Here is a 24,199-nt window from a genome sequence, read left to right as displayed (position 1 = left end):
CAGCAGCTCCGCAGAGAGGCTGCACCTGCCCATCAGATGACCTGCCGGAACCAGGAGCTGGGCCCTCTGCCTGTCACCAGGCCAGAGAGAGTGCAGGAGCCTCCCGGGCCCAGTGCCACACCTGGGAAGCACTTTTTCCCAGTGCCCAGAATCATGACTCCAAGGCAGCTCCGGCTGCCTCCACAGATCTCCCAAGTCCACTGCAGCCAAACCTGGTAACTCCACAAAGGAAGAGGACCATGACATGTGGAGATTGGAGTTTTCCTGCAAATGCCTCTGCTCTAACCCACTGTGTTTGTGACCCTTGGACACATCCCTTTACAATTCCCAAAGTTCAATTTCCTCACAGGAAAAAGACTCACAATGATGTTTAAATCTCCCTCCTACTTATCATTTATCTAAGCCAAAAAGCTCCTATTGGCTGTTTAACCATCTGCTTCATAAAACTTTCAATGTTAAAACGGGAGAAAACTAGAACTAGTGCCAACTATTATATATAGGATGGCTAAACAATAAGGTCCTGCTACTGTATAGCACAGGGAACTATATTCAATATCCTGTGACACACCATAATGGTAAAGAATATGAAAAAAATATACGTATATGTATAATTGAATCAGTTTACTGTATACCAGAAACTAACACAACACTGCAAATCAACTATACTTCAATAAAATTTTTAAAAAAGAAAAAGAAAACTAGAACTAGAATGCTAGTTCACTGGGTAATTCTTTCCTATTTTCTGTATGCCTGAAAATTTTCATAATAAAACGTTGAATGAAAGGTAAAAACAAAAAAATTACCTGGATCAGCTTCTTGTTGTTGTTATGTTTTCAACCATTGTTACAATGTTACTTTATGGCCGGGAGGTTTTTCCTTCTGAACAATGCTCAACCCAGAGCCCAGCACACAGAACGATTAATAAACATTTCTTAAGTGAGTGAATGAATGAATGAGTGAGCAAATGAAAACAATCATATATTCACTAAATCTGTATATATTTATTTGCAGTGGAACAATAAGACATTATGTTCTTCCTGATGTAAGGCAACAGACAATGAACAGAGAACCACATTTTCTTGCCAAAGAATCTGAACCTGAATTTAATCCTTATCAGTAAGAGATACATAATGAAGTATTTATAGATGAAATAACATGATGCCTGGGATGTGATTTAAATACTCTAGCAAAAAATGTGAGCAGAATACATGAAACAAGAAGCCATTCTTGAAGCCAGGTGACAAGTGTCTGGGTTTCCTTGTACTATTCTCACTACTTTTGTGTGTGAGTTTGTGTACGTGAAAAGTTCTATGAAAAAAAAGTTAAAAAAATTTTTAAACTTAAAAAGTGTATTAGCCAATAGATGAAAATAAGAATCACTTGGAGCCCTTGAGTACAAGATGGCAGCATAGGAAGACCCTGAATTCACCTCTTCCCCCAGCACACCACACCCACAACTATTCATGAAATAACACCCACTGCATAAGAACTGAAAACCAGCTGAACAGCTTCCTCCGCAGCAAGGGAGAAGAGGGCCACACGAAGATGGGGAGGAGAGGCAAGATACAGCCTCACCAAACGCCCCACACAGTAGGGCAGGATCTCATGGGCAGAGCCCCTTCCTGAGCAGCAAGAGGTCTGTCTGTGCCCCGCGTCGGGCACCCCAACCCTGGGACCTGCAGCCAGACGAAGCCCCCCAAACATCTGGCTTTGAAACCAATGGAGTTTATGTGCAGGGGACCCAGGGGTCTGTGGGAATCTGAGGTACTCCTGTTGAGGAGCTCGTGCACAGACTCACCCCAGGAACCAGCGCAAAGGCAGCAGTTTGAGAGGTGACTAGATTCTATGTGAAGGAGATTCCGCTGCTAATCTTAAAGCATCTGCCAATGGGGCAGGGAGTATCTAGGGTTGACCTCGGGGACAAAGGGGCTGGAAAACGCCATTTTGCACTCTCCCTCTCCCTCAGGCGGGCGCAGTGGACAGGCGCAGACATGGCCTCGGGAAAGCTGAGGGTGTGCCCGGCTCCACACTCTCTTCCCACATCGCTAAAAGCACAGGTGTGCCCTGCCCCCAGGGCTCCTTCCCAACCTTGCTAACGCCAATGGGCAAGTGCAGTCCACACAGGGAACACCTCGACGGGCCTGGCTCTGATAACCAGAGGGCCTTGTGCTCCTGGGCACAGGACTGTAACAATCAGAAAGTCAGTTCTGGGCAGGATATCACACCCAGGACACTATGCAGCAGACTGAGTCACATCCCCAGTCTGCAGGTGAAAAAGGGCCATTTAATTGTCCTGGAGCTTCAACCTGAGGGATAGGCTTCAGGGCTACAGAGGTGCTCTCAGGGAAGCAGGCAGGGAGGCACCATTCTTGCACCCTCCCTTGGCCTCACCACTGCTCACTGGTACCTCCTAGCAAGGAGCTTATACACTCGTCTGAAGTCCCGATGCTTGCAACTGTTGCCCAGGAGACACCTCCAGATCTCCCAGTCTGGAGGTCAGTAGGGTCTATGATTGCAGTCCCATAGGACTGTATACATCTGCATACTTCAAAAGCTGCTGCCTGAGTATCTGGCTTCCAATCAGCCTGAATCTGGGTGCTGAGTGAGATCATTCCCTTTGGAACACTGACAGGTCTTGGTGCATCCTCAACAACGGGAGCCTATCAAGAATAAGCCAGGCTACTCAGACAATCACAGAGGTTTGAGAGACAACCAAGAGCTAGGGAAAGGTTGAATGATAAGGCTCATCTCCTATACAAGGTCACTCCTTCAAGACTGGGAGAGGTGGCTTCTTTGCCTATTACATAGAAGCCAACATAGAGAGTCAAGCAAAATGAGGAAACAGAGGAATAATTTCCAAATGAAAGAATAAGACAAAACCTGAGAAAAAGGCCTGAATGAAACAGAGATAAGTAATCTACCTGATAAAGAGGCTCACCCAACTTGGGCAAAGAATGGATAAACATAATGAGAACATCTACAAAAAGGTAGAAAATGTAAGAAAGTACCAAACAGAAGCTGGAGAGCTGAAGAATACAATAAGAGAACTAAAAAATACATTAGAGGGGTTCAATAGCAGACTAGATAAAGTAGAAGAACAAATCACTGACCTGGAAGACAGAGCAGTGGAACTCATTCAAACAGATCAGCAAAAAGAAAAAAGAATTTTAAAAAGTGAAGATAATTTAAGAGACCTATGGGACAACATCAAGTAGATATAACATTTGCATTATAGGGGTCCCAGAAGGAGAAGAGAGAGAGAAATGGGAAGAAAACTTATTTGAAGAAATAATGGCTAAAAACTTCCCTAACCTGGGGAAGGAAACAGACATTGAGGTCCAGGACACACAGAGTTCCAAACAAGATGAACCCCTAAGAGATTCCCACCAAGATACATTATAATTAAAATGTCAGAAGTTAAAGAAAGAATCTTATAAACAGCAAGAAAAAAAACCCAACTTGTATGTGCAAGGAAACCACCATAAGATTATCAGCTGATTTTTTCAACAGAAACTCTAAAAGCCAGAGGGACTGGCATGTTATATTCAAAGTACTGAAAGGAAAAAACTTCCGACCCAGAATACTCTACCAGGCAAGGTTATCATTCAGAATTGAAAGAGAGATAGTTTTCAAGACAAGCAAAACTTAAAGGAGTTCACACCACTAAACCAGCCTTATAAGAAATATTAAAGGGTCTTCTTTAAGCTGAAAAGAAAAGGTACTAATAACAAGAAAACATATGAAAATAAAAATCTCTCTGGTGAAAGATGAATATATAGTAAAGGTAGTAGATTACTTATAAAGCTAGTATGAAAGTTAAAAGAAAAAGTAGTAAAATTAACTACAATAATTAGTTAAGGGATACTCAAAATAAAAAGATGTAAAATATGACATCAAAAACATTTAACGTGACAGGGGGGAGTAAAAATGTAGAGTTTTTAAAATGCATTCAAGGGCTTCCCTGGTGGTGCAGTGGTTGAGTCCGCCTGCCGATGCAGGGGACATGGGTTCGTGCCCCGGTCCAGGAAGATCCCACATGCCGCGGAGTGGCTGGGCCTGTAAGCCATGGCCACTAAGCCTGCGCGTCCGGAGCCTGTGCTCCGCAGCGGGAGAGGCCACAACAGTGAGAGGCCCGCGTACCGAAAAAAATAAATAAATAAATAAAATGCATTCAAATTTAAGTTGCTACTGGGCTTCCCTGGTGGTGTAGTGGTTAGGAATCCACCTGTCAAAGCAGGGGACACAGGTTCAAGCCCTGGTCCGGGAAGATCCCACAAGCCTCAGAGCAACTAAGCCCGTGTGCCACAGCTACTGAGCCTGCACTCTAGAGCCTGAGAGCCACAACTACTGAAGCCTGCATGCCTAAAGCCTGTGCTCCACAACGAGAGAAGCCAACACAATAAGAAGCCCACGCACTGCAACAAAGAGTAGCCCCTGCTCGCTGCAACTAGAGAAAGCCCGCATGAAACAATGAAGACCCAACGCAGCCAAAAAATAAATAAGTAAATTTAAAAGAAAATTTAAGTTGCTACCAACTTAAATTATACTGCCATATATATATATATATTTGGCAGTATGCTATATATACATATTTATATATATATTTAATATATATTAGTATATTTATATATGCTAATATAGTACATATTTTTATATATACTAATATAGTATATTTTATATATATGTGTGTGTGTGTGTGTGTATATATATATATATATATAGAGAGAGAGAGAGAGAGAGAGAGCCACTGTTATATGTGAACCTCATAGTAAGCACAAAGCAAAAACCTACAGTAGATACACAAAATATAATGAGAAAGGAATATAAACATAATACTAAAGAAATTCATCAAACCACAAGGGAAGAGAAGAAGGAACAGAGAGGAACTACAAAACAGCCAGAAAATAATGAACAAAATGGCAGTAAGTTCATACTTATTACTTTAAATGTAAATGGACTAAATTCTCCAATTAAAAGACACAGAGTGGCTGAATGGATAAAAAACAAGACTCATCTATGCTTCCTACAAGAGACTCACTTCAGATCTAAGGACACACACAGACTGAAAGTGAAGGGATAGAAAAAGATTTTCCATGCAAATGGAAATGAAAAGAAAGCCAGTGTAGCTATACTTATATCAGACAAAACAGACTTTAAAACGAAGAATGTAATAAAAGACAAAGAATGTCATTACATAATGATTAAGGGGTCAGTCCATCAAGACGGTGTAACATTTGTAAACATTTATGCACCCAACATAGAAGCACCTAAATATATAAAGCGAATATTAACACATCTAAAGGGAGAAATTGACAGCAATACAATAATAGTAGGGGGCTTTAATATCCCACTTACATCATTGGATAGATCATCCAGACAGAAAATCAAGAAAATATCAGCCTCAAATAACCTGTTAGACTAGATGGCCACGTGTGTGTGTGTGTGTGTGTGTGTGTGTGTGTGTGTGTGTGTGTATGAAACATTCCAGCCAAAAAGCAGCAGCAGCAGAATACACACTCTTCTCAAGTGTACATGGAACATTCTCCAGGACATATCACATGTTAGGCCACAAAACAAGTCAATAAATTTAAGAAGATTGAGACCATATCAAGCATCTTTTCCAATTACAATGGTATGACACTAGAAATCAAGAAGAAAACTGGAAAAATCACAAATATGTGGAGATTAAACAACATGCTACTGAACAACCGATGGGTCAATGAAGAAATCATAAGGGAAATCAAAAATACCTTGAAACAAATGAAAATGGAAGTACAACCACCCCCATCTATAGAATGCAGCAAAAGCAGTTCTAAGCAGGAAGTTCAAAACAATACAGACCTACCTCAAGAAACAAGAAAATTTTCAAATAAATAATCTAACTTAACACCTAAAAGAGCTAGAAAAAAGAAGAAGAAGTGAAGCCCAAAGTTAGTAGAAGGAAGTAAATAATAAAGATGAAAATGGAAATAAATGAAATAGAAACTAAAAAACAACAGAAAAGATCAATAAAACTAAGAGCTGGTTCTTTGAAAGGATAAACAAAATTGACAAACCTTTAGCTAGACTCACCAAGAAAAAAAGAGAGAAGTCTCAAATAAATAAAAGCAGAAATGAAAAGAGGAGAATGATATCACAGAAATACAAAGGATCATATAAGACTACTATGAACAATTATACACCAAAAAACTGGATAACATAGAAGAAATGGATAACTTCCTAGAAACATACAATCTTCTATGATTGACTCACGAAGAAATAGAAAATCTGAATAGACCAATTACTAGAAAGGAGATTGAATCAGTAGTCAAAAACCTCCCAACAAACATAAGTCCAGGACAACACAGCTTCACTGGTGAATTCTACCAAACATTCAAAGAAGATTTAATACATATCCATCTCAAACTCTTCCAAAAAACTGAACAGGGGGAACATTTCCAAACTTAATTCATAAGAACAGCATTACTCTGATACCAAAACCAGAAAAGACACCACAAAAAAATAAAACTACAGGCCAATATCCCTGGCGAACATAGATGCAAAAATTCTCAACCAAATATCAGCAAACGAGGAAGTCCCATCAGCCTCGTGCACTACCTTCCCTCCCCTCTCTTCCTCGGCGCTGCCTACGGAGGTGGCCACCATCTCCTACTCAGCATCATGGCTGCCCTCAGACCCCTCGTGAAGCCCAAGATGGTCAAAAAGAGGACCAAGAAGTTCATCCGGCACCAGTCAGACCAATATGCCAAAATTAAGCGGAACTGGCGGAAACCCAGAGGCATTGACAACAGGGTGCGCAGGAGATTCAAGGGCCAGATCTTGATGCCCAACATTGGTTACGGGAGCAACAAGAAAACAAAGCACATGCTGCCCAGCGGCTTCCGGAAGTTCCTGGTCCACAATGTCAAGGAGCTTTAAGTGCTGCTGATGTGCAACAAGTCTTACTGTGCTGAGATTGTGCACAACGTCTCCTCCAAGAACCGCAAAGCCATTGTGGAGAGAGCAGCCCAGCTGGCCATCAGAGTCACCAATCCCAACACCAGGCTGCACAGCGAAGAAAATGAATAGACAGCTCGTGTGCACGTTTTGTTTAATAAAACTGCAAAACGGCCATCTGGCATTTCCCCCTTGGTTTTACTCTTCAGTTTGTTTGACAGCTTGTCACAGAGATTGCTCTTTTGCCTGTTCGTGCTCTGTGGAACCTTCTGTTTGGAAGGCGCTTGTAAAGGATACGTGATCCCTCCTTCATGGGGCCCAGGCCTCAGGCGCCCAGAGCAGCCTTGGTCAGCTCCAGGTGGGCTCGGGAAGATGTGGCCCTCAGACCACGGTAGGTTCTGAGACCCCTGGTGGAAGGACCTTCCATCTTGGAGCAAGTAGTCATTTTTAGCCTCACTTTATAAAGTTAGGAATTACCCTGTGTGGTTCTTGTGAAGATTGAGGACAATCAAGTTTCCTTTTCAACTACAGTCCTCGACCTTAGTCAACAGTACCTAGAATTCAGCTGTTTTATGAGGCTAAGAGGCCATTTTTCCAAGACATGGTATTAAGTGGCAGCACAGGTCACATGGAATAGGGCATGTGGCACTCTATAGCACAAGATCGGATTTAAGGCCCTTAGTTCAGTAGATAAATGTCTTACAGATTGGCTCCTGTTCAAAACTCAGTCTGAAACATTTGAGTAAATTGTTGGTCATTGTGTGACTTCTTTGAATTGACATGGGAAGCATTCTGATAGTCTTTTGACTACTGAGTAGAGGAACTGTGCGGAGAAAACAGTAACAGTTTAGGATCTGTCCTTTATTAACCTGGGATCGCAGAAAATTCTTTGGCCTGTCGCTTAATGTTTCTGTGTCCTTGATACTAAAAACTAGAAAGGACGTGTTCACAAACCACCTGGTTACATCTCGATGGGGGGACATGAAAGGTGGTTTGTACTTTTTCATTTGTGCTTTCCTGTCTCTCAGTTTGCTACGTTAAGAGTTTTGGGATTAGAAAAAAACATTACATCTAATTCCCTACCCCACTCACCTGCCTCTGCAAAAATAATACACATTTCTGATTTATCACTGCCAATGAGAAATAAAGCATTTTGGATTCTAAAGTGTGAAATATATATATATATATTAGCAAACGAAATTCAACGATACATTAAAAAGATCATACACCATGATCAAGTGGGATTTATCCCAGGGATACAATATTCACAAATCAATGTGATATACCACATTGACAAAATGAAGGATAGAAATCATAGGATCATCTCAATTGACATTTGACAAAATTTGACATTTGACAAAATTCAACATCCATTTATGATAAGAACTCTCAACAAAGTAAGTATAGAGTGAGTATCTCAACATAATAAGGGCCGTATATGACAAACCTACAACTAATATCATACTCACTGATGAAAAGCTGAAAGTTTCTCCTCTAAGATCAGGAAGAAGACAAGGATGCCCACTCTTGCCACTTTTATTCAACTTAGTGTTGGTAGTCCTAATCATGGTAATTAGGCAAGAAAAAGAAATAAAAGGCATCCAAATAGGAAAGTAAGAAGTAAAACCATCACTATTTGCAGATGACACAATTCTACATATAGAAAACGTTAATAGACTCCAGCAAAAAACTCTTAGAACTAATAAATGAATTCAGTAAAGTTGCAGGATATAAAATCAATATACAGAATACTGATTGGGTTTCTGTACACTAATAACAAACTATCAGAAAGGGAAATCAGCAAAGCAATCCCATTTACAATTGCATCAAAAAGAAAAAATACCCAGGAGTAAATTTAACCAAGGAAGTGAACCACCTGTATACTGAAAACTGTAAGACACTGATGGAAGAAATTTAAAAAGACACATATACGTGAACAGATATTCCATGGTCATGGACTGGAAGAATTAATATTGTTAAAATGTCTGTACTACCCAAAGCAATCTACAGATTCAGTGCAATCCCTATCAAAATTTCAATGGCATTTTTCACAGAATTAGAACAAATAATTATAAAATTTGTATGGAACCACAGAAGACCCTAAATAACCAAAGCAGTCTTGAGAAAGAAGGACAAAGCTGGAGAAATCACACTCCCCGATTTCAAACTATATTACAAAGCTATAGTAATCAAAACGGTATGGTATTGGCATAAAAACACAAAGATCAATGGAACAGATTACAGAGCCCAGAAATAAACCCAAACATATATGGTCAATTAATTTGTGACAAAGGAAGCAAAAATACACAAAGTGGACAGGACAGCCTCTTCAAAAAACGGTGTTAGCAAAACTGGACAACCACATGCAAAAGAACGAAACTGGACCACTGTCTTACATCATATACAAAAATTAACTCAAAATGGATTAAAGACTTGAATGTAAAACCAAAAACCATAAAATATCCAGGCAGTAAGCTCCCTGACATTGTTCTTAGCAATATTTTTTTGGATCTGACTCCAGAGGCAATGGCAATAAAAGAAAAAATAAACAAATGAACTACATCAAACTAAAAAGCTCCTGGGGGCTTCCCTGGTGGTGCAGTGGTTAAGAATCCGCCTGCCAATGCAGGGGACATGGGTTTGAGCCCTGGTCCAGGATGATCCCACATGCTGCAGAGCAACTAAGCCCATGTGCCACAACTATTGAGCCTGCACTCTAGAGCCCATGAGCCACAACTACTGAAGCCCACGTGCCTAGAGCCCGTACTCCACAACAAGAGAAGCCACAGCAATGAGAAGCCTGCACACTGCAATGAAGAGTAGTCCCCAGCTGCCACAACTACAGAAAACCACGCACAGCAACGAAGACCCAACACAGCCAAAAATAAATAAATAAAATAAATAAATAAATAAATAAATATTTTAAATAAATAAATAAAAAGCTCCTGTACAGCAAAGGAAACCATCAACAGAACAAAAAGGCAACCTACTGAATAGAAGAAGGTACAGTAGTCCCCCCTTATCTGTGGTTTTGCTTTTTGAGATTTCAGTTACCTAAAGTCAACTACAGTCCAAAAACAGTAAATGGAAAATTCCAGAAAAAAAACAATCCATATAGCAAGCTTTAAAATGCATTAAGTAGCATGATGAAATCTCATCCTGTCCCACCCTGCCCCACCCTGTCCCGCCTGGGACATGAGTCATCCCTTTGTCCAGTGTATTGTTACTGTATATACCACCCACGCATTAGTATAGGAGAAAACACAGTATATACAGGGTTCAGTACTATCCATAGTTTCAGGCATCCATTGGCGGTCTTGGAACACATCCCCTGTGGATAAGGGGGCACTACTGTATTTGCAAATCATATAATCAATAAGGGGCTAATATCCAAATATATAAAGAACTCAATAACAAAAAACAACAATCTGATTAAAAAAATGGGCAGAGGGCTTCCCTGGTGGCGCAGTGGTTGAGAGTCTGCCTGCCGATGCAGGGGACATGGGTTCGTGCCCCGGTCCGGGAGGATCCCACATGCCGCAGAGCAACTAAGCCCGTGCACCACAACTACTGAGCCTGTGCACCACAACTACTGAGCCTGTGTGCCACAGCTACTGAAGCCCGTGTGCCTAGAGCCCATGCTCCACAACAAGAGAAGCTACCGCAATGAGAAGCCCGCCCACCACAACGAAGAGTAGCTCCCGCTCGCCACAACTAGAGAAAGCCCACGTGCAGCAACAAAGACCCAACGCAGCCAAAATAAATTAATTAACTAATTAAATTTATTTAAAAAATAAATAAATAAAAATAAAATAAAATATATGCCTGTATATATAGTCAATTTGATAGGCTGCAAAATGATCTATCCTACTTTCATTTGCAGCTCTGAGGATTATTAAAGTTAAAACATTTCTTTATATGTTTTAGCTTATTTGAATGCCTTCATGTTGTTTACTTATTCTTCCGTGGGTGTTCATCTTTTTCTTACTGACTTGTAAGAAATTTTATAAAATGAGGATATTAACCATCATCTATCATATATGTTGCTATTATTTTCCAGTTTATCATTTATCTTTCAATTTACTTTACAGTTTCTTTTTTTTGAAAATATTTATTTGTTTATTTATTTGGCTGCACCGGGTCTTAGTTGCGGCACGTGGGATCTTAGCTGCACCATGCAGGATCTTTAGTTGTGGCAGATGGGATCTAGTTCCCTGACCGGGGATCAAACCTGGGCCCCCCGCACTGGGAGCATGGAGTCTTAGCCACTAGACCACCAGGGAAGTCCCCTCCTTTACAGTTTCTATCTTTCATTTCAAAAAAGTCTTCCCTTCCCTATCACAAAGATTAATTAATATTCACTCATAGTTTAGCTTAGCAGGTTCCACATTTTAAATTTGAATTTTAAATAGAATTTTTTTTCAAAAATTATATAAGTACCATTAATGTTTATAATCCTATGAAACTTATAGAGATTTTATTTGTATTACTTTTGCAAACAGTTTATAGAAATTTGACAACTATATCTATTCTGTGGGATAAAAATCTTGACATATTGATTCAATCAAATGTGCTTATTATACAGAACAATTCCTCTTTTCTTGTCATTAATTTTCCTTTTTGATCTGTCAAAGCCTAAACGAGAGGTACAAGATTTTCTCAGTACTAATGTGGTTTTGTCATATGTCTGCCAGCTTCTTCTTTATATACTTCAGTGCTGTGTTACTGGCCACATAAGGGTACCTGACTACTACAGGTTCACTGTGGAATCCACCCGTTATTGACATAAAGAATCATTTAGTCTCATTTATTATCTTTTGATTTGATTCAACTTCTTTAATAATGATGCAGTCATCTTGTTTTCTTTTTATTTGAATTTACATGAGATGTCTTTTAGCAACCCTTTATTTTTAACCTTTCGATGTGATTTTATTTTCAGTGCAGTACCTTCTCTTGAGCTGCTGAATCCTTTATATACCAAGTGATTTTTTTTCTGTCTCTTCAGTATTACAGAGGAAGGCCTATAATGCCCAATGTTAGGGATAAGATGATTTTGGATCAGAGAGTATGTGGTCCCTGTTCAATCTGTCAGGCCCAGACAATGAGAAAAAGGAAAAGTGTTAACATATTATATTTTTTTTACCTTGCCAGTTTAGAGATCCACGAGCCTTGGGGAGTTGGAAGCTCACTACAGCCAGAGGCATTTGGACAGAAGTGTTGTTAACCTCTACACTGAAGAGTTTATTTTTTTTTTATTTATTTATTTTTTTCAACAAATTTATTTAGTTAGTTAGTTTTGGCTGCATTGGGTCTTCGTTGCTGCGTGCAGGCTTTCTCTAGTTACGGCTAGTGGGGGCTACTCTTCGCTGCAGTGAGCGGGCTTCTCATTGCGGTGGCCTCTCTCGTTGCGGAGCACGGGCTCTAGGCGCACAGGCTTCAGTAGTTGTGGCCCGTGGGCTCTAGAGCGCAGGCTCAGTAGTTGTGGCACATGGGCTTAGCCGCTCCGCGGCACGTGGGATCCTCCCAGACCAGGGCTCAAACCCATGTCCCCTGCACCGGCAGGCGAACTCCCAACCACTGCGCCACCAGGGAAGTCCCTGAAGAGTTTATTTTTGTCTTGACAAGAAAAACTCTTCTTATGAGGTGCCACTTTACTTGACAGGTGGTCCACACAGAGGGGGAACAAAGAGAGAGAAAACACCTGGCGGGTCCCTTGCCCTGTGACCTCCCTTCTATCACCAATGAATGCCTACGACCCCAGGCCCACCTGCCACCACCTCCCAACTGACGGCACTGGGGGAGTTCCCCAGGGATGCCCTGCATACAGTAAGCCTTCCCTAATCCACTCTGTCCCGCAGAAGTCCCTCAGAGGGTGCAAAAAGAGAACCCCAATCTTTCTCAGTCACGACTGTACACTTTGACAACTATTTCAGTGCGAGTGTGGAGGACGGGTATGATGAGGGTAAGGTGCTACAAGGGGCATGCGATCACATCCAAGCCCGCCGCTCTCTTTCCTGCAGGTCTCTCTTACCTTGCTCAGGAGGAAACGGCAGCTTTCCAGCGTGCAAAGCCAGCTCTAGGGCTGAGTCCTCCTGAGTCACAAATGGCTCAAGGTTCAGGGGGAGGGACATGATATACTGCCCGATCTGAAACAAAAGAAAGCACTGTCAGCCCAACGTTGACACATGCGGCGGTAATTATTTCATGCAGTACGTTTATGTGAAGGCAAATGGTGGACAGACAAAACTGCAAGACCTTACAGCAGCTCCAGGTCTGATCTTTCCAGTGTGTGGTAATACTGGTGAGGCAACATCTGAAAAAAAAGTCACCGGTAGTTTGCACATAGATCATAGATTCATCCTTCTCACTCATGGCCTCAGTTTTTTGGAATGCATTCAGTGCGAGCTCTACCTCAAATGAGTAATGGATACTGAAATGCTTTGTAAAATTTAAAGCACTTGTGTAAATATAAGTCATTATTACTGTTCATAGATGAAAAACCAGTAAGATGCTAATGTCAACAAGTGCATGGTCAAGCAAGAATTTCAATCCTGTCTTCTGGATTTGGATCTGGGTCTCTTCCTTCTAAGTGATTTAACCAGGCGAAGGAAGGAATTTTGTTGGGGAAAAAAGCAGTTTATAATTATAAATTAATCTGGAGGGAAAACTGTATGTTTTCATAATACAAACTCTAGAAAATAAACCTTCTTGGTTGGTTAGGAATCGCAAAGGCAGGGTTACAAGACATTTGGGATAAGCCCACGAGTAATTCAGGATTTGTCATGTGTTTGTCAGATACACATGACTGTCATCATGGATACATTTTAGACACCTATTTCTATCACAACTCACAACTGTTTAGCATTTTAAGGTAAGTATATGTGTCATTTCAAAATGAGGTTGATTTTCAGGTTACGACAACGTAATATATATTTTCTTAAAAAGGTGTTGGAGCCTGTTGTTGATTTTTTTGGCTCCATATTGATTTCACACATTCATTCCATCTTAGAGCTGATACTGATTCTGCAAGCTAAAAGTCCAAGGACTGTTAGAGAAAGATCTTCTCGATCTGGCCTTACGTACACCTATACGGTAGCAGGTGTCCAGAAGTTAAGACAGACTCCCAAAATCTACCAGCCCAGAGGACTACAGGATGGTTACACCTTCATCTCCAAACACTTAATGTGGCCCATCGTGCTAACAAAAAATTGTGTTTGGTCTCCCTTTAAAGCGCTATGTACATAGATGGTAAAATGAAAAAAATCAGCACCTTTTCCTTTCATTTACTTAGTAAGTAAAACACTCTAGTTTGAGTGTCTTTCACTCAAACTAGACAAGTGGTCACTTACGTCACTAATAACCACAACCACTGTACATTATTTCAGCTTGAAATGGCAACAAATTCATCATTTTTCCCCAAGGCTGGAGGAAGGGAAGGATGCTGACTTCTGGGGTTAGGATTTCTCCGTTGTAATTCCACTCAGCAAGCACTTCCTGAATACCTACTATGTGCAGAGACCACAGGCATATTCCTGTATTTGGTACCCCTTTCATCTGTAGCCATCACCTCTTGGCTAAATCCACAAACCCAGCTTTACTTGAAATAAAGAATCATCATCGATATGCCTTGCATCTATGTTGTTTTATTTCTTCAAAGGATTTTCTCCTATTTCATCTCCTTATAATGCTCACACAGTTCTGCGTGGGTGAGGGCATTCACCAGCAAGGCAAAGCATCGGTTAGGTGCAAATTTTCAATAATCTGACATCTCAAACTTGAATTAAATGGCCTTAGACTGTGAGGATTGCTGTGTTTCCTAGAGAGATTCCACAATGCCAAGTTTTTCTTGGGAGTTCTGTCTATGTTTATTTCTTGGAAATCAACGTGGGAAGGGATGCTCACCATCACACCTGTAGATGTTTGTCTGCTATTCTCCCATATTCAAGAAATACTCCTTGATATCCTGGCTGGGTAAGCGCAGTGACTCAGGAAAAATGAACAGCTCTGTGGTCAGAAGGACCTGGGTTTGAGTTCTGCCTCTACCACTGTGTGACGTTGGGCAACTTACTTAATCTGTCGGGGCCTTGGTTTCGCCATCTCTGAAATGAGGGTGATCTCATACTTACTTCAGAGGGCTGTGGCAAAGATGAAACTAATATGCGTGAGACACACATAAAGCACCAGGCTTCCTAACAGAGTGACTGCTGAATGAGTGGCTTCCCTGCCCCACTCCCATCCCCCAGAGCCTTGGTGCTTCTGACCGCAAAACACGGCTGCCACCAACCAGCTCACAAAGTTGTTGTTAAGATAAAATTCGGTCTATACTGCACACTATCTCATGGCACCAATAAGAGCCTAGCACTGCCCCTGTACACAGTACGTGCTCAGTAGATATTCATTTCCTGAGCCGAGGTCATCAGGAGATGACCTCATAAGGACGATGCCTACCTGGGGGCTGACAAGTGGCAGCCGGTGGGAAAAGAGCCCTGGCCTGAAAACGCCCCCTCGCCTTCCTTACTCCTCTGTGTTTAAAATCAACTCGATAGCCTTTCCAGTTCCTTCTAAGCAACATCGTTTCTGGAATCAATTTCGATTGTAATACACATGTCTCAATTCTAAAAATAAGATTATTCTCATTGGTTGTAAAGACCAACCAACATTTTTAGTTCCATCCGTTCAGGGTATTGAATAATGCCCTGAAAAACAGAGGAAAACAATTGCTGTTTTGGACTTGCTCAGTGAACAGAGAGAGGAAAGCCATCCTCCTTGCTACTCACCAGTGGGATCACACACACTTCCTCTAACTGTACAATATTTACTTCTAAAATTCCTTTGCAGGGGCCTCCCTGGTGGTCCAGTGGGTAAGACTCCACACTCCCAATGCAGGGGGCCCGGGTTCGATCCCTGGTTGGGGAACTAGATTCCGCATGCATGCTGCAACTAAGAGTTCGCATGCCGCAACTAAGGAGCCCGCATGCCGCAACTAAGAGCCCACATGTCACAACTAAAGATCCCGCATGCTGCAACAAAGATCCCACATGCCGCAGCTAAGACCCAGCGCAGCCAAAATAAATAAATAAATATTTTAAAAAATAAAATAGGGCTTCCCTGGTGGCGCAGTGGTTGAGAGTCCGCCTGCTGATGGAGGGGACACGGGTTCGTGCCCCGGTCTGGGAAGATCACACATACCGCGGAGCATCTAGGCCTGTGAGCCATGGCCGCTGAGCCTGCACATCCGGAGCCTGTGCTCCGCAATGGGAGAGGCCACAACAGTGAGAGGCCCGCGTACGGCAAAAAATAAAATAAAAAATAAAATAAAAATAAAATAAAATTCCTTCATATCTATTACAACAGTCATAACTTACACAGGGGTGGGTTCTAAAGTGAGAGCTCAAGGCAGAAATCACCCATCTCAGAATCACCCCTGAAAATTGCAGAACTCCCCCATAGTGTGAGGAAGACACAGTTGGGGTCTGTCATTCCTGTACAGCATTTCTTATGCTCACTGACATTTAAGAGCAATGGAGCTGGACTCATACTCTGATGCCCTCAGGCACTGGCCACACCTCATATTGAGAGGGATGGGGGAGGGGCGGGAATGTGTTAGGCTTTGAAATCAGCATGTGTTTCATCAGCTGATTTAAGGAAATCAACCGCATTTCCTTAAAGTCATGGATATGGATGGGGACTATCCAAAAGCAAAGGTCCAGACAGAACCGATGCAGCAAGGACCGCTTTACCCAGAAGGGCCATACAAGACAAGGTCTCAGATGCTGTGACCAGCGCAGAGAAAAGCGCACAGAGTCTCTTACATTGCTGATGTACTCGAGAGGAGTGAGACTGAAGGTGGGCAGGTCATCGGTCAGGGTTTCTCCAATGCCGGCGGTGTTCCAGCTCTAGGGGAGGAAGGAGAGGAAAGAGTCAATGTCACAGCACCCAGGCAGCACACGAAAGCACCACATGCTGGAAACTACATGAAAAACGCAGCATCACCACAGGCACTATCTTTTCTCAGAGCTGGCCTTTGGAATCATCACCACGTGGCAGACCAGGGATTTCTCTTCTTTAAGGCATCACCTTGAAGCCTGCCATAGAGAAAGTAATCCTCTCTCTCTCTGCATCCTTTCAGATCCATAAAGCAGGAAATCCCACCTTCTCCCCTCAACTGTTCGATGGGAACTGATCCCTTCTGTGTTTACCCGCTCAGAACGTGAAAGGAAGAGTTGGATATTCTTGTTCTGAGTTTCTCTACAGGGTGAGGGCAACCGGTTAACACCTGCTGGCACAGGTAGCCTCACTAACTCCCGGGTCATCAGCCAGCACTCTGAAGAGACCAGGACCCCCTAAAATCCTCCACAGAGACCATATGTGAATTGGAAGCCCTGTCTGGTTGCAGGAATATCCAAACCACATTCACCAACACTGCTTTACTAAGTTAAAGGTGCTGCTTTTATTCCACCTGCTTTCTGTATCTATGTCTCAACTGACTCAGAACTCAAAGGGAAAGGGATGAGAAGGAGCCTCCAAACTCCACCAACAGCTCCTTTGTCCTCTTCAGGACCCCCTGTCTGGAGACCTGCAGCACCAACACGTCTTCTTTCATCATTCAATGGGACTATGACGTCACTGTGGGAGCCTTCCCAGCCTCCCCTACAGAGTCAGGCCAATTACCAGCACACAGGTGGTTAATTATCAGTATGGCACAGCTTTCCACAGAAATCTAGTTGCTTAATTCTTACCTGAGTCACCCTAAGGCCAGCCTGGAAAACAAGGCCCTTTCTGGCTGGACTCCTGGAGTGACTCCCAAGGTCACGTGGTAGCTGCTCTCTGCAGCCACCTGATGCCCGATCTGGTTGCTTGATCCTTTAAGGAGCTTTCCGGGAATGTCATGACCGTGTCCACCCCTGGGATCCCAGCCCAGGCCAAGCCTCAGCCGTTCTTCCCACACTCTCTAGCACCAACTCGACTCTAATTTTCCTGCTCTAGACAAAGCCTTTTCTTCCCCACCCCTGCCCCTATAGTTTTCTAAACTCCTTGTTGTTTTTTTATAGATGTATTTATTTGTTTTTATTTTTGGCTGTGTTGGGTCTTTGTTGCTGTGCGTGGGCTTTCTCTAGCTGTGGTGAGTGGGGGCTCCTCTTCGTTGCTGTGCGCGGGCTTCTCATTGCAGTGGCTTCTCTTGTTGCAGAGCACGGGCTCTAGGCACGTGGACTTCAGTAGTTGTGGCACGCAGGCTCAGCAGTTGTGGCTCGTGGGCTCTAGAGCACAGCCTCAGTAGTTGTGGTGCACAGGCTCAGTTGTTCCATGGCATGTGGGATCTTCCCGGACCAGGGATCGAACATGAGTCCCCTCCATTAGCAGGTGGATTCTTAACCACTGTGCCACCAGGGAAGCCCTCCTTGCTGTTTTTTGAGAATCGTCTTTCGTTTCAAAATATCCTCCTTTTTTCAGTTAACTCCCACCCCACAGGGAAGGAACACGCCAATCATGTACGTGCACCGAGTGCCCATGCTGCATAGCACCCTGTGCCAGGTTTTGTAGGGAGGAGACAAAGAACTGGCAATCTTAGTTCTCGCTCTCCTTGGGGAACCAAGACCCCTGACACACTCCCACCCTATACCCCCTACACCTACACACACACACACACACACACGCACAGGCTTCCACTTCAAGAGTTCTCAGTGGTAGGGCTTCCCTGGTGGCGCAGTGGTTGAGAGTCCGCCTGCCGATGCAGGAAATACGGGTTCGTGCCCCGGTCCGGGAGGATCCCGCATGCCGCGGAGCAGCTGGACCCGTGAGCCATGGCCGCTGAGCCTGCGCATCCGGAGCCTGTGCTCCGCGGCGGGAGAGGCCACAACAGTGAGAGGCCCGCGTACCGCAAAAAAAAAAAAAGTTCTCAGTGGCAGAAGTTCTCAGTCAGGTTTTATACAATAAGAGTTCAGAGAAGCAAGAACCTAGGGTGGCTAGAGAAGGGGCCGGCCACAGGATGCATGAGGTGCAGAGAGGGAAGGCTAGAAAGAGAATGCACAGCTGTGAACACCAGGCTAAGAAAAGAGAAAATGACGGGGCTTCCCTGGTGGCGCAGTGGTTAAGAATCCGCCTACCAGTGCAGGGGACACAGGTTCGAGCCCTGGTCTGGGAAGATCCCACATGCCGCTGAGCAACGAAGCCCTCGTGCCACAACTCCTGAAGCCCGGGTGCCGAGAGCCTGTGCTCTGCATCAAGAGAAGCCGCCGCAATGAGAAGCCTGCGCACCGCAATGAAGAGTAGCCCTCGCTCACCGCAACTAGAGAAAGCCTGCGCACAGCAACAGAGACCCAACACAGCCAAAAATATATAAATAAATAAAATAAATTTTAAAAAAAGAAAAGAAAAGGGAAAATGAAAGAGAGAGAGAGAAAAGAGGGAGGGAAGGAGGGAGGTTGGGAGGCAGATAGAGAGAGATGGAAAGGTAACCTGTAGAGTTCAAAAGAGACGTAAAAGACACATCACACATCCCCCAATCCCAATGTGCAGAACTAATCTGGATCCTGATTCAAACAGTTAAATCATGACATTTATAAAACAACTGGAAATTTGAACACTGATGATATTAAGGAATTATTTTTAATTGTATTTTTTAAAGGTGATTATGATACTGTGATTATTTTTAGAGTTCTTATTTTAGATAAGGGGTATACATGAAACAGAACGGCCAGGAGTTGATCACTGACGAAACAGGGTGATGAGGACACCCTCTACTCGTGCATATGTATGAAAATTTCCATAGCAAAAAGTTGTTTAAAATAGACGATCACACTGACTGGGGGGAGCCAAGCAAGGGATCTGAATGCGGAGAGACAAAATCAGAGTGATGCTTTAGGAAGATTCATGCAGCAACTCTGAGAAGGGCTGTGGGCGGAGAGGAAGATGAAAGGCTCGAGAAACAATTCAGAGATGACGAGAAGCCAAACCAGGGCAGTGGCCATGGAAACAGACAGAGACAGATTTAAAAAGAAGGAACAATACAACCTGGTGGTGAAGTCCTGGCACAGAGGAGCACAGGAGGGAGCAGAGGTGGTGAGGGTCAGTGAGGCAGAGAAGGGGAGGCTAGGAGCAAGGGCTGAGTTGTGGGGAAAGAGCACATCACCGGAGTGCATCTAAAGGACCAGCACCGTGGGCTGCAGGCCCTGGGAAGGCTTCACAGAGGAGGCGGGAGGAGCAAAGTTGGAAGGTGATCGGGCGGAGGGCAGAGGGAAAGAAGGGCCAGAGTGGAAAAGTACTTTAGAATAAGGGCGAGACAGAGTGGGCTGATGAGGGAGGGCCTGAAAAAGCAGACAGAGAGGGGTGGACCTGAAGAGGGTCAATAGGGAAATGATGCAGATTATTTTTGAATTTAAAATTTCCTTCAAAGGGCCACTTGTCACCAGGTAATGCAGGTAAACTTCCCTGTTTTGAAAGGGAATATAGTGCTGGTTTATATTCTTGTAATGTACAAGAGCAATACAATTTACCAGCAAACATTAAAAACAAACATTGAATGACCAGGGTTTAATTTTCAAATCCTTAAGGCCAAAGTGTTTGCCTTTGTATTGTGTGACACTCTGGGAGAATTCCTCCTAATCGCCAAAGCTGCCTGCGTCCATTCCCAGCGCCCGAGCCATTGTGGTGAGGCCTGAATGAGAAGGCGAGACCAGGCAACCAAGGACCGGGGCAGAACAATGAGTGTGGAATGCAGAAGTAGAGGAAAAAGGACAGGTGGGAAGCACCGAGCTGGGCTCAATGGAGAAGACGACTAAATAACTGGCAAAATTAAGGTTTCAGAACAGAAGGTCAAGACTTTAACCTTTGACAAAATAAAAATAATAAAAACAACCAAACTGGGGAGGTTGGGGAAGGAAGATGAGAGATGGAAGGAATGCTAATCCCATCAGCTTTCAGGGCAGGCGAATCAATGTCAATTTCTATCTAAAACAGAAACATGATTAACAAAAACCAAAGACTCCCATCTATCAGTAGTTTTCATAATCTTTCTTTCTTAATCTTGAAGAGATCTTCTGGGAACTGATACCTTTCATGGTGAAGAAACTATTATCTCAAGTTCAACCATTCCTTTGGTTTCATTTATCTTCTTTTTCTAGTTAAATTCAAATAACATTTATATTGTATACATTTTATGTTTTTTGAAAAACAGCATGTGTAGCACAATTCCATTTCTTCCTATGGATCATTTCCCTACCAATGCCCGTCCAGCCTTCAACATGTGAGTGGGTAGGAAGAGATGTCTGGCTTGATGATTTCTGGTCACTGGGACTTTGAAGGGCTTTACTGCTTTTTTTCTTTGTACTTTCCTATATTGCTTGAATTTCTGAAAATGAATATATGTAATTTCTATTTTTAAAAACTGTCATTAGTCTTGAGAATCACAGAAAAAAAGAAAACCACCACGTATTAAGCATCTACTCTGTGACAGGGGCTGTGCTAAATTCTATCATATACACACTCTCACTTAATCCTCACATACCCATATGGTGAGAATTACTGTATCCCCATTTTAAAGATAAGGAGATGAGGCTCACAGAGGAGGTAACAGCCTCAGCCACGTGACCCAACAAGACCACGCATGGGCGGTGCCCAGTACAGCTCCATCGACAGCACTTCCACTAGGATGTGACAGCAGGGGCCCCACACCACCAACCCCACACACAGCCCTGCCCCAGCCAGGCCAGAAGTGCAAAATCTGGTTGGAGTAGATCTCACGGCATTTCGCACAGACCTAACCAGATCATACGGTGAATAAAGCGGGTGGCCCTTGGCTCCCGGCCTAGTGTGCTTTCCAGAGGGCAGCAAAAAGCAAAGGACTTCCTTAAAGGATCTCTTGGTTAGTAAAAGCCCATAACTGGATCTTTCCCAAAAGACCATCTTTACTGTTTTGTTTTGTTTTGGCCGCGTCGGGTCTTCGTCGCTGCGTGCGGCCTTTCTCTAGCTGCGCCAAGTGGGGGCTACTCTTCGTTGTGGTGCGCGGGCTTCTCATTGCGGTGGCTTCTCTTGTTGCGGAGCGTGGGCTCTAGGCACGCGGGCTTCAGTAGTTGCAGCATGTGGGCTCAGCAGTTGTGGCACGTGGGCCCTAGAGTGCGTGGGCTTCAGTAGTTGCGGCACGCGGGCTTAGCTGCTCCGCAGCATGTAGGATCTTCCCAGACCAGGGATCGAACCCATGTCCCCTGCATTGGCAGAAGGATTCTTAACCACTGCACCACCAGGAAAGTCCCAAGACTATCTTTAAAATAAGCCAAATCCAGATAGACTTGAGGAGTCAGTGAGAAAAATTAATCAGGGGACTGTCTCAGAAATCTGAAAGGAAAGTCATGCGATCTGGACCCAGGGAAAGTCAGAGCCAGTAGAGAAAACAGGACTGATAGGCAATTCCTTGAAAAGGAATAAGGACAACCAGAAAAGAGAAGAGTGTGCAAGGCAAGGAAAGTGAGATGTTCTAAGAATAGCCAAATAGAAAGAGTATCAAGGATAGAAAAGAGCAGAACCCTTCAAAGTCTCCTCAAAAACACCAGATCAGATCTAGTAAGGCACTCTCCTGAACAAAGTTCCAGAACCAAGTCTCCACAAATGTTTGGCACGAAAACAATTCAACCTCATCAGACAATTAGCTCTTCTGACCGGCCCCAACTTTTCCAGTGGCACATAATCTCCCTTACTTCTCCCTGAGAGGGCACAGCTAAGCTGCTGTGAAAGTTAATCAAGCAATAGGAATAATCCCAAGAAACAGTCTGAAAACACAGCATCACGGTAACTACAATTAAGATAGGACAGTCTCGCTAAGCAATGAGTTGCAAGGGAACAGTGACTCTATAGCTGGACTTCTAGCCTAGGAGAGTCAGAGGGGGCACCACCCAAAGCTCGGGGAAGGGGACATTAGGCCTAGGCTGGGGGGTGAAGGGGCACGTTTTCCAGTTGGTGGGAAACTTACATCCATCTTGGAAATGAGGAGCAGCTGCTGTTTGATGCGCAGGAAGACGGAATCGAAAGCCAGCTGGTGGGCCTGCTGGTTAAGCCGAGTCAGAGCCGCTCGAGACGCCGACAGCAGGTTGTGGTTACCTGACCCTTTTTCCTAAGACAAGAAAATGCAGAAGGCATGTTGTTATGCCCTGAATCCAACCAAGGTATTAGCTAAGGGTTTTGAAAGGCCACTGAAAGGAAAATAGTAAGAGGGTTCTCTACGACAGTAGCTTCCAAACCTGGCTGTGCCCCAGGACCCCCTGGAGAGCACGCTGAGTTACAGATACCCAGGGTCTACCACAGAACTACTGCATCTGGATCCAGTGGGGTTCTGGAGCCCAGGAAACTATTGATATATTTTTCATTCACTTTCCCAGGTGACTCTGATGCATTTAAGCTAATATAAGCTCATGGATTGGTAGTTTAGGAAAAATTAACCTGTGACTGTCCCTCAGGGATAGAGGAAGAAGGAAAAAATGATCGCAAGTGTCATGTAGAAACAAGAGTGATAGACAGAGCCCTGATTCCCAGCGAGGTCAGGTCAATTATACTCGGCTGTACACCAGCGTATGCACCACCTGTGTGAGTCCTGAGGTATTCCAAACAGCCTGAGAAAACACAGAGGTGGAAAATGTAACCTTAGTTTTGCTATTATAAATGAACTGATTACAACAAACAGACATAAATCAGATCAGCAATAAAGATAAACAGAGTTGCTTTAACGTAATCACAGAAGCACGGATGAATGAACTTGCAGAATGGCTTCAAGAAGTGTTTGTCAAGCTCAAATGCAGCCAGTTGGTGGGTCAAGGTACAGAGGGATGGGGGAGACCCTGTGAGGGCCTCAGACACATCCTGAGGCACACTGTGCAGTCACCTCCAGAGCTCGTGGCCCATCAGGATAATTTCAGATTGAATTTGGTGCTATGGGAACAGCCGTACCTCCTTGGCTTATCACCGAGAGTGAGGTTCAACTAGACTGGGGGTGGGGGTGGCTCTGGAAAGGAGGTCGTGGCCCTCTAAGACCCCTGAGGCCATTCCCAGGGAGCGTGTGGCTCACTCCATTTGCTGGGAGGTCCCCCGTCCCTGGACCCCAAGAGGCCCAAAGCTCAAAGTCAAGGGCCATTTTATGGTAGACAAACGAAGAGTTTAAACCAAAGGAACAGCCAGGAGGGAACACTGATTCCCACATCGTCATGTTGCCACACGGAAGAACCTGCACTCGAGGGGCGCTCCTGGCTCCTCCCCACCTTGCTCCTCCTCTGGCTCCTGG

The 24,199-nt window shown here is 43.7% G+C and overlaps 1 protein-coding gene and 1 pseudogene across 2 annotated transcripts in view; one reads left to right on the top strand and one right to left on the bottom strand.

The window, feature by feature from the left end:
- COG7 (component of oligomeric golgi complex 7) overlaps positions 1-24,199 on the bottom strand; it is an 82,919-nt gene that overhangs the window by 6,332 nt on the left and 52,388 nt on the right. For both annotated transcript variants that reach the window (XM_027126657.1, XM_027126658.1), the window contains 3 exons: positions 22,898-23,038; positions 16,749-16,832; positions 12,968-13,082 (listed from right to left, as the gene is read on the bottom strand). In XM_027126657.1, coding sequence (XP_026982458.1) covers positions 12,968-13,082; positions 16,749-16,832; positions 22,898-23,038 — 340 coding nt within the window. The remainder of the gene's footprint in view (positions 1-12,967; positions 13,083-16,748; positions 16,833-22,897; positions 23,039-24,199) is intronic.
- Positions 6,620-7,124, top strand: LOC113630780 (60S ribosomal protein L32 pseudogene; annotated as a pseudogene).

Source organism: Aethalodelphis obliquidens, unplaced genomic scaffold (assembly GCF_003676395.1).
Source record: "Aethalodelphis obliquidens isolate GAN/ISIS:26980383/991018 unplaced genomic scaffold, ASM367639v1 scaffold30, whole genome shotgun sequence".
Classification (NCBI taxonomy): domain Eukaryota; kingdom Metazoa; phylum Chordata; class Mammalia; order Artiodactyla; family Delphinidae; genus Aethalodelphis; species Aethalodelphis obliquidens.
Note: the sequence above shows the minus strand (reverse complement) of the source record. Positions and strands in the feature narration are given on the sequence as shown.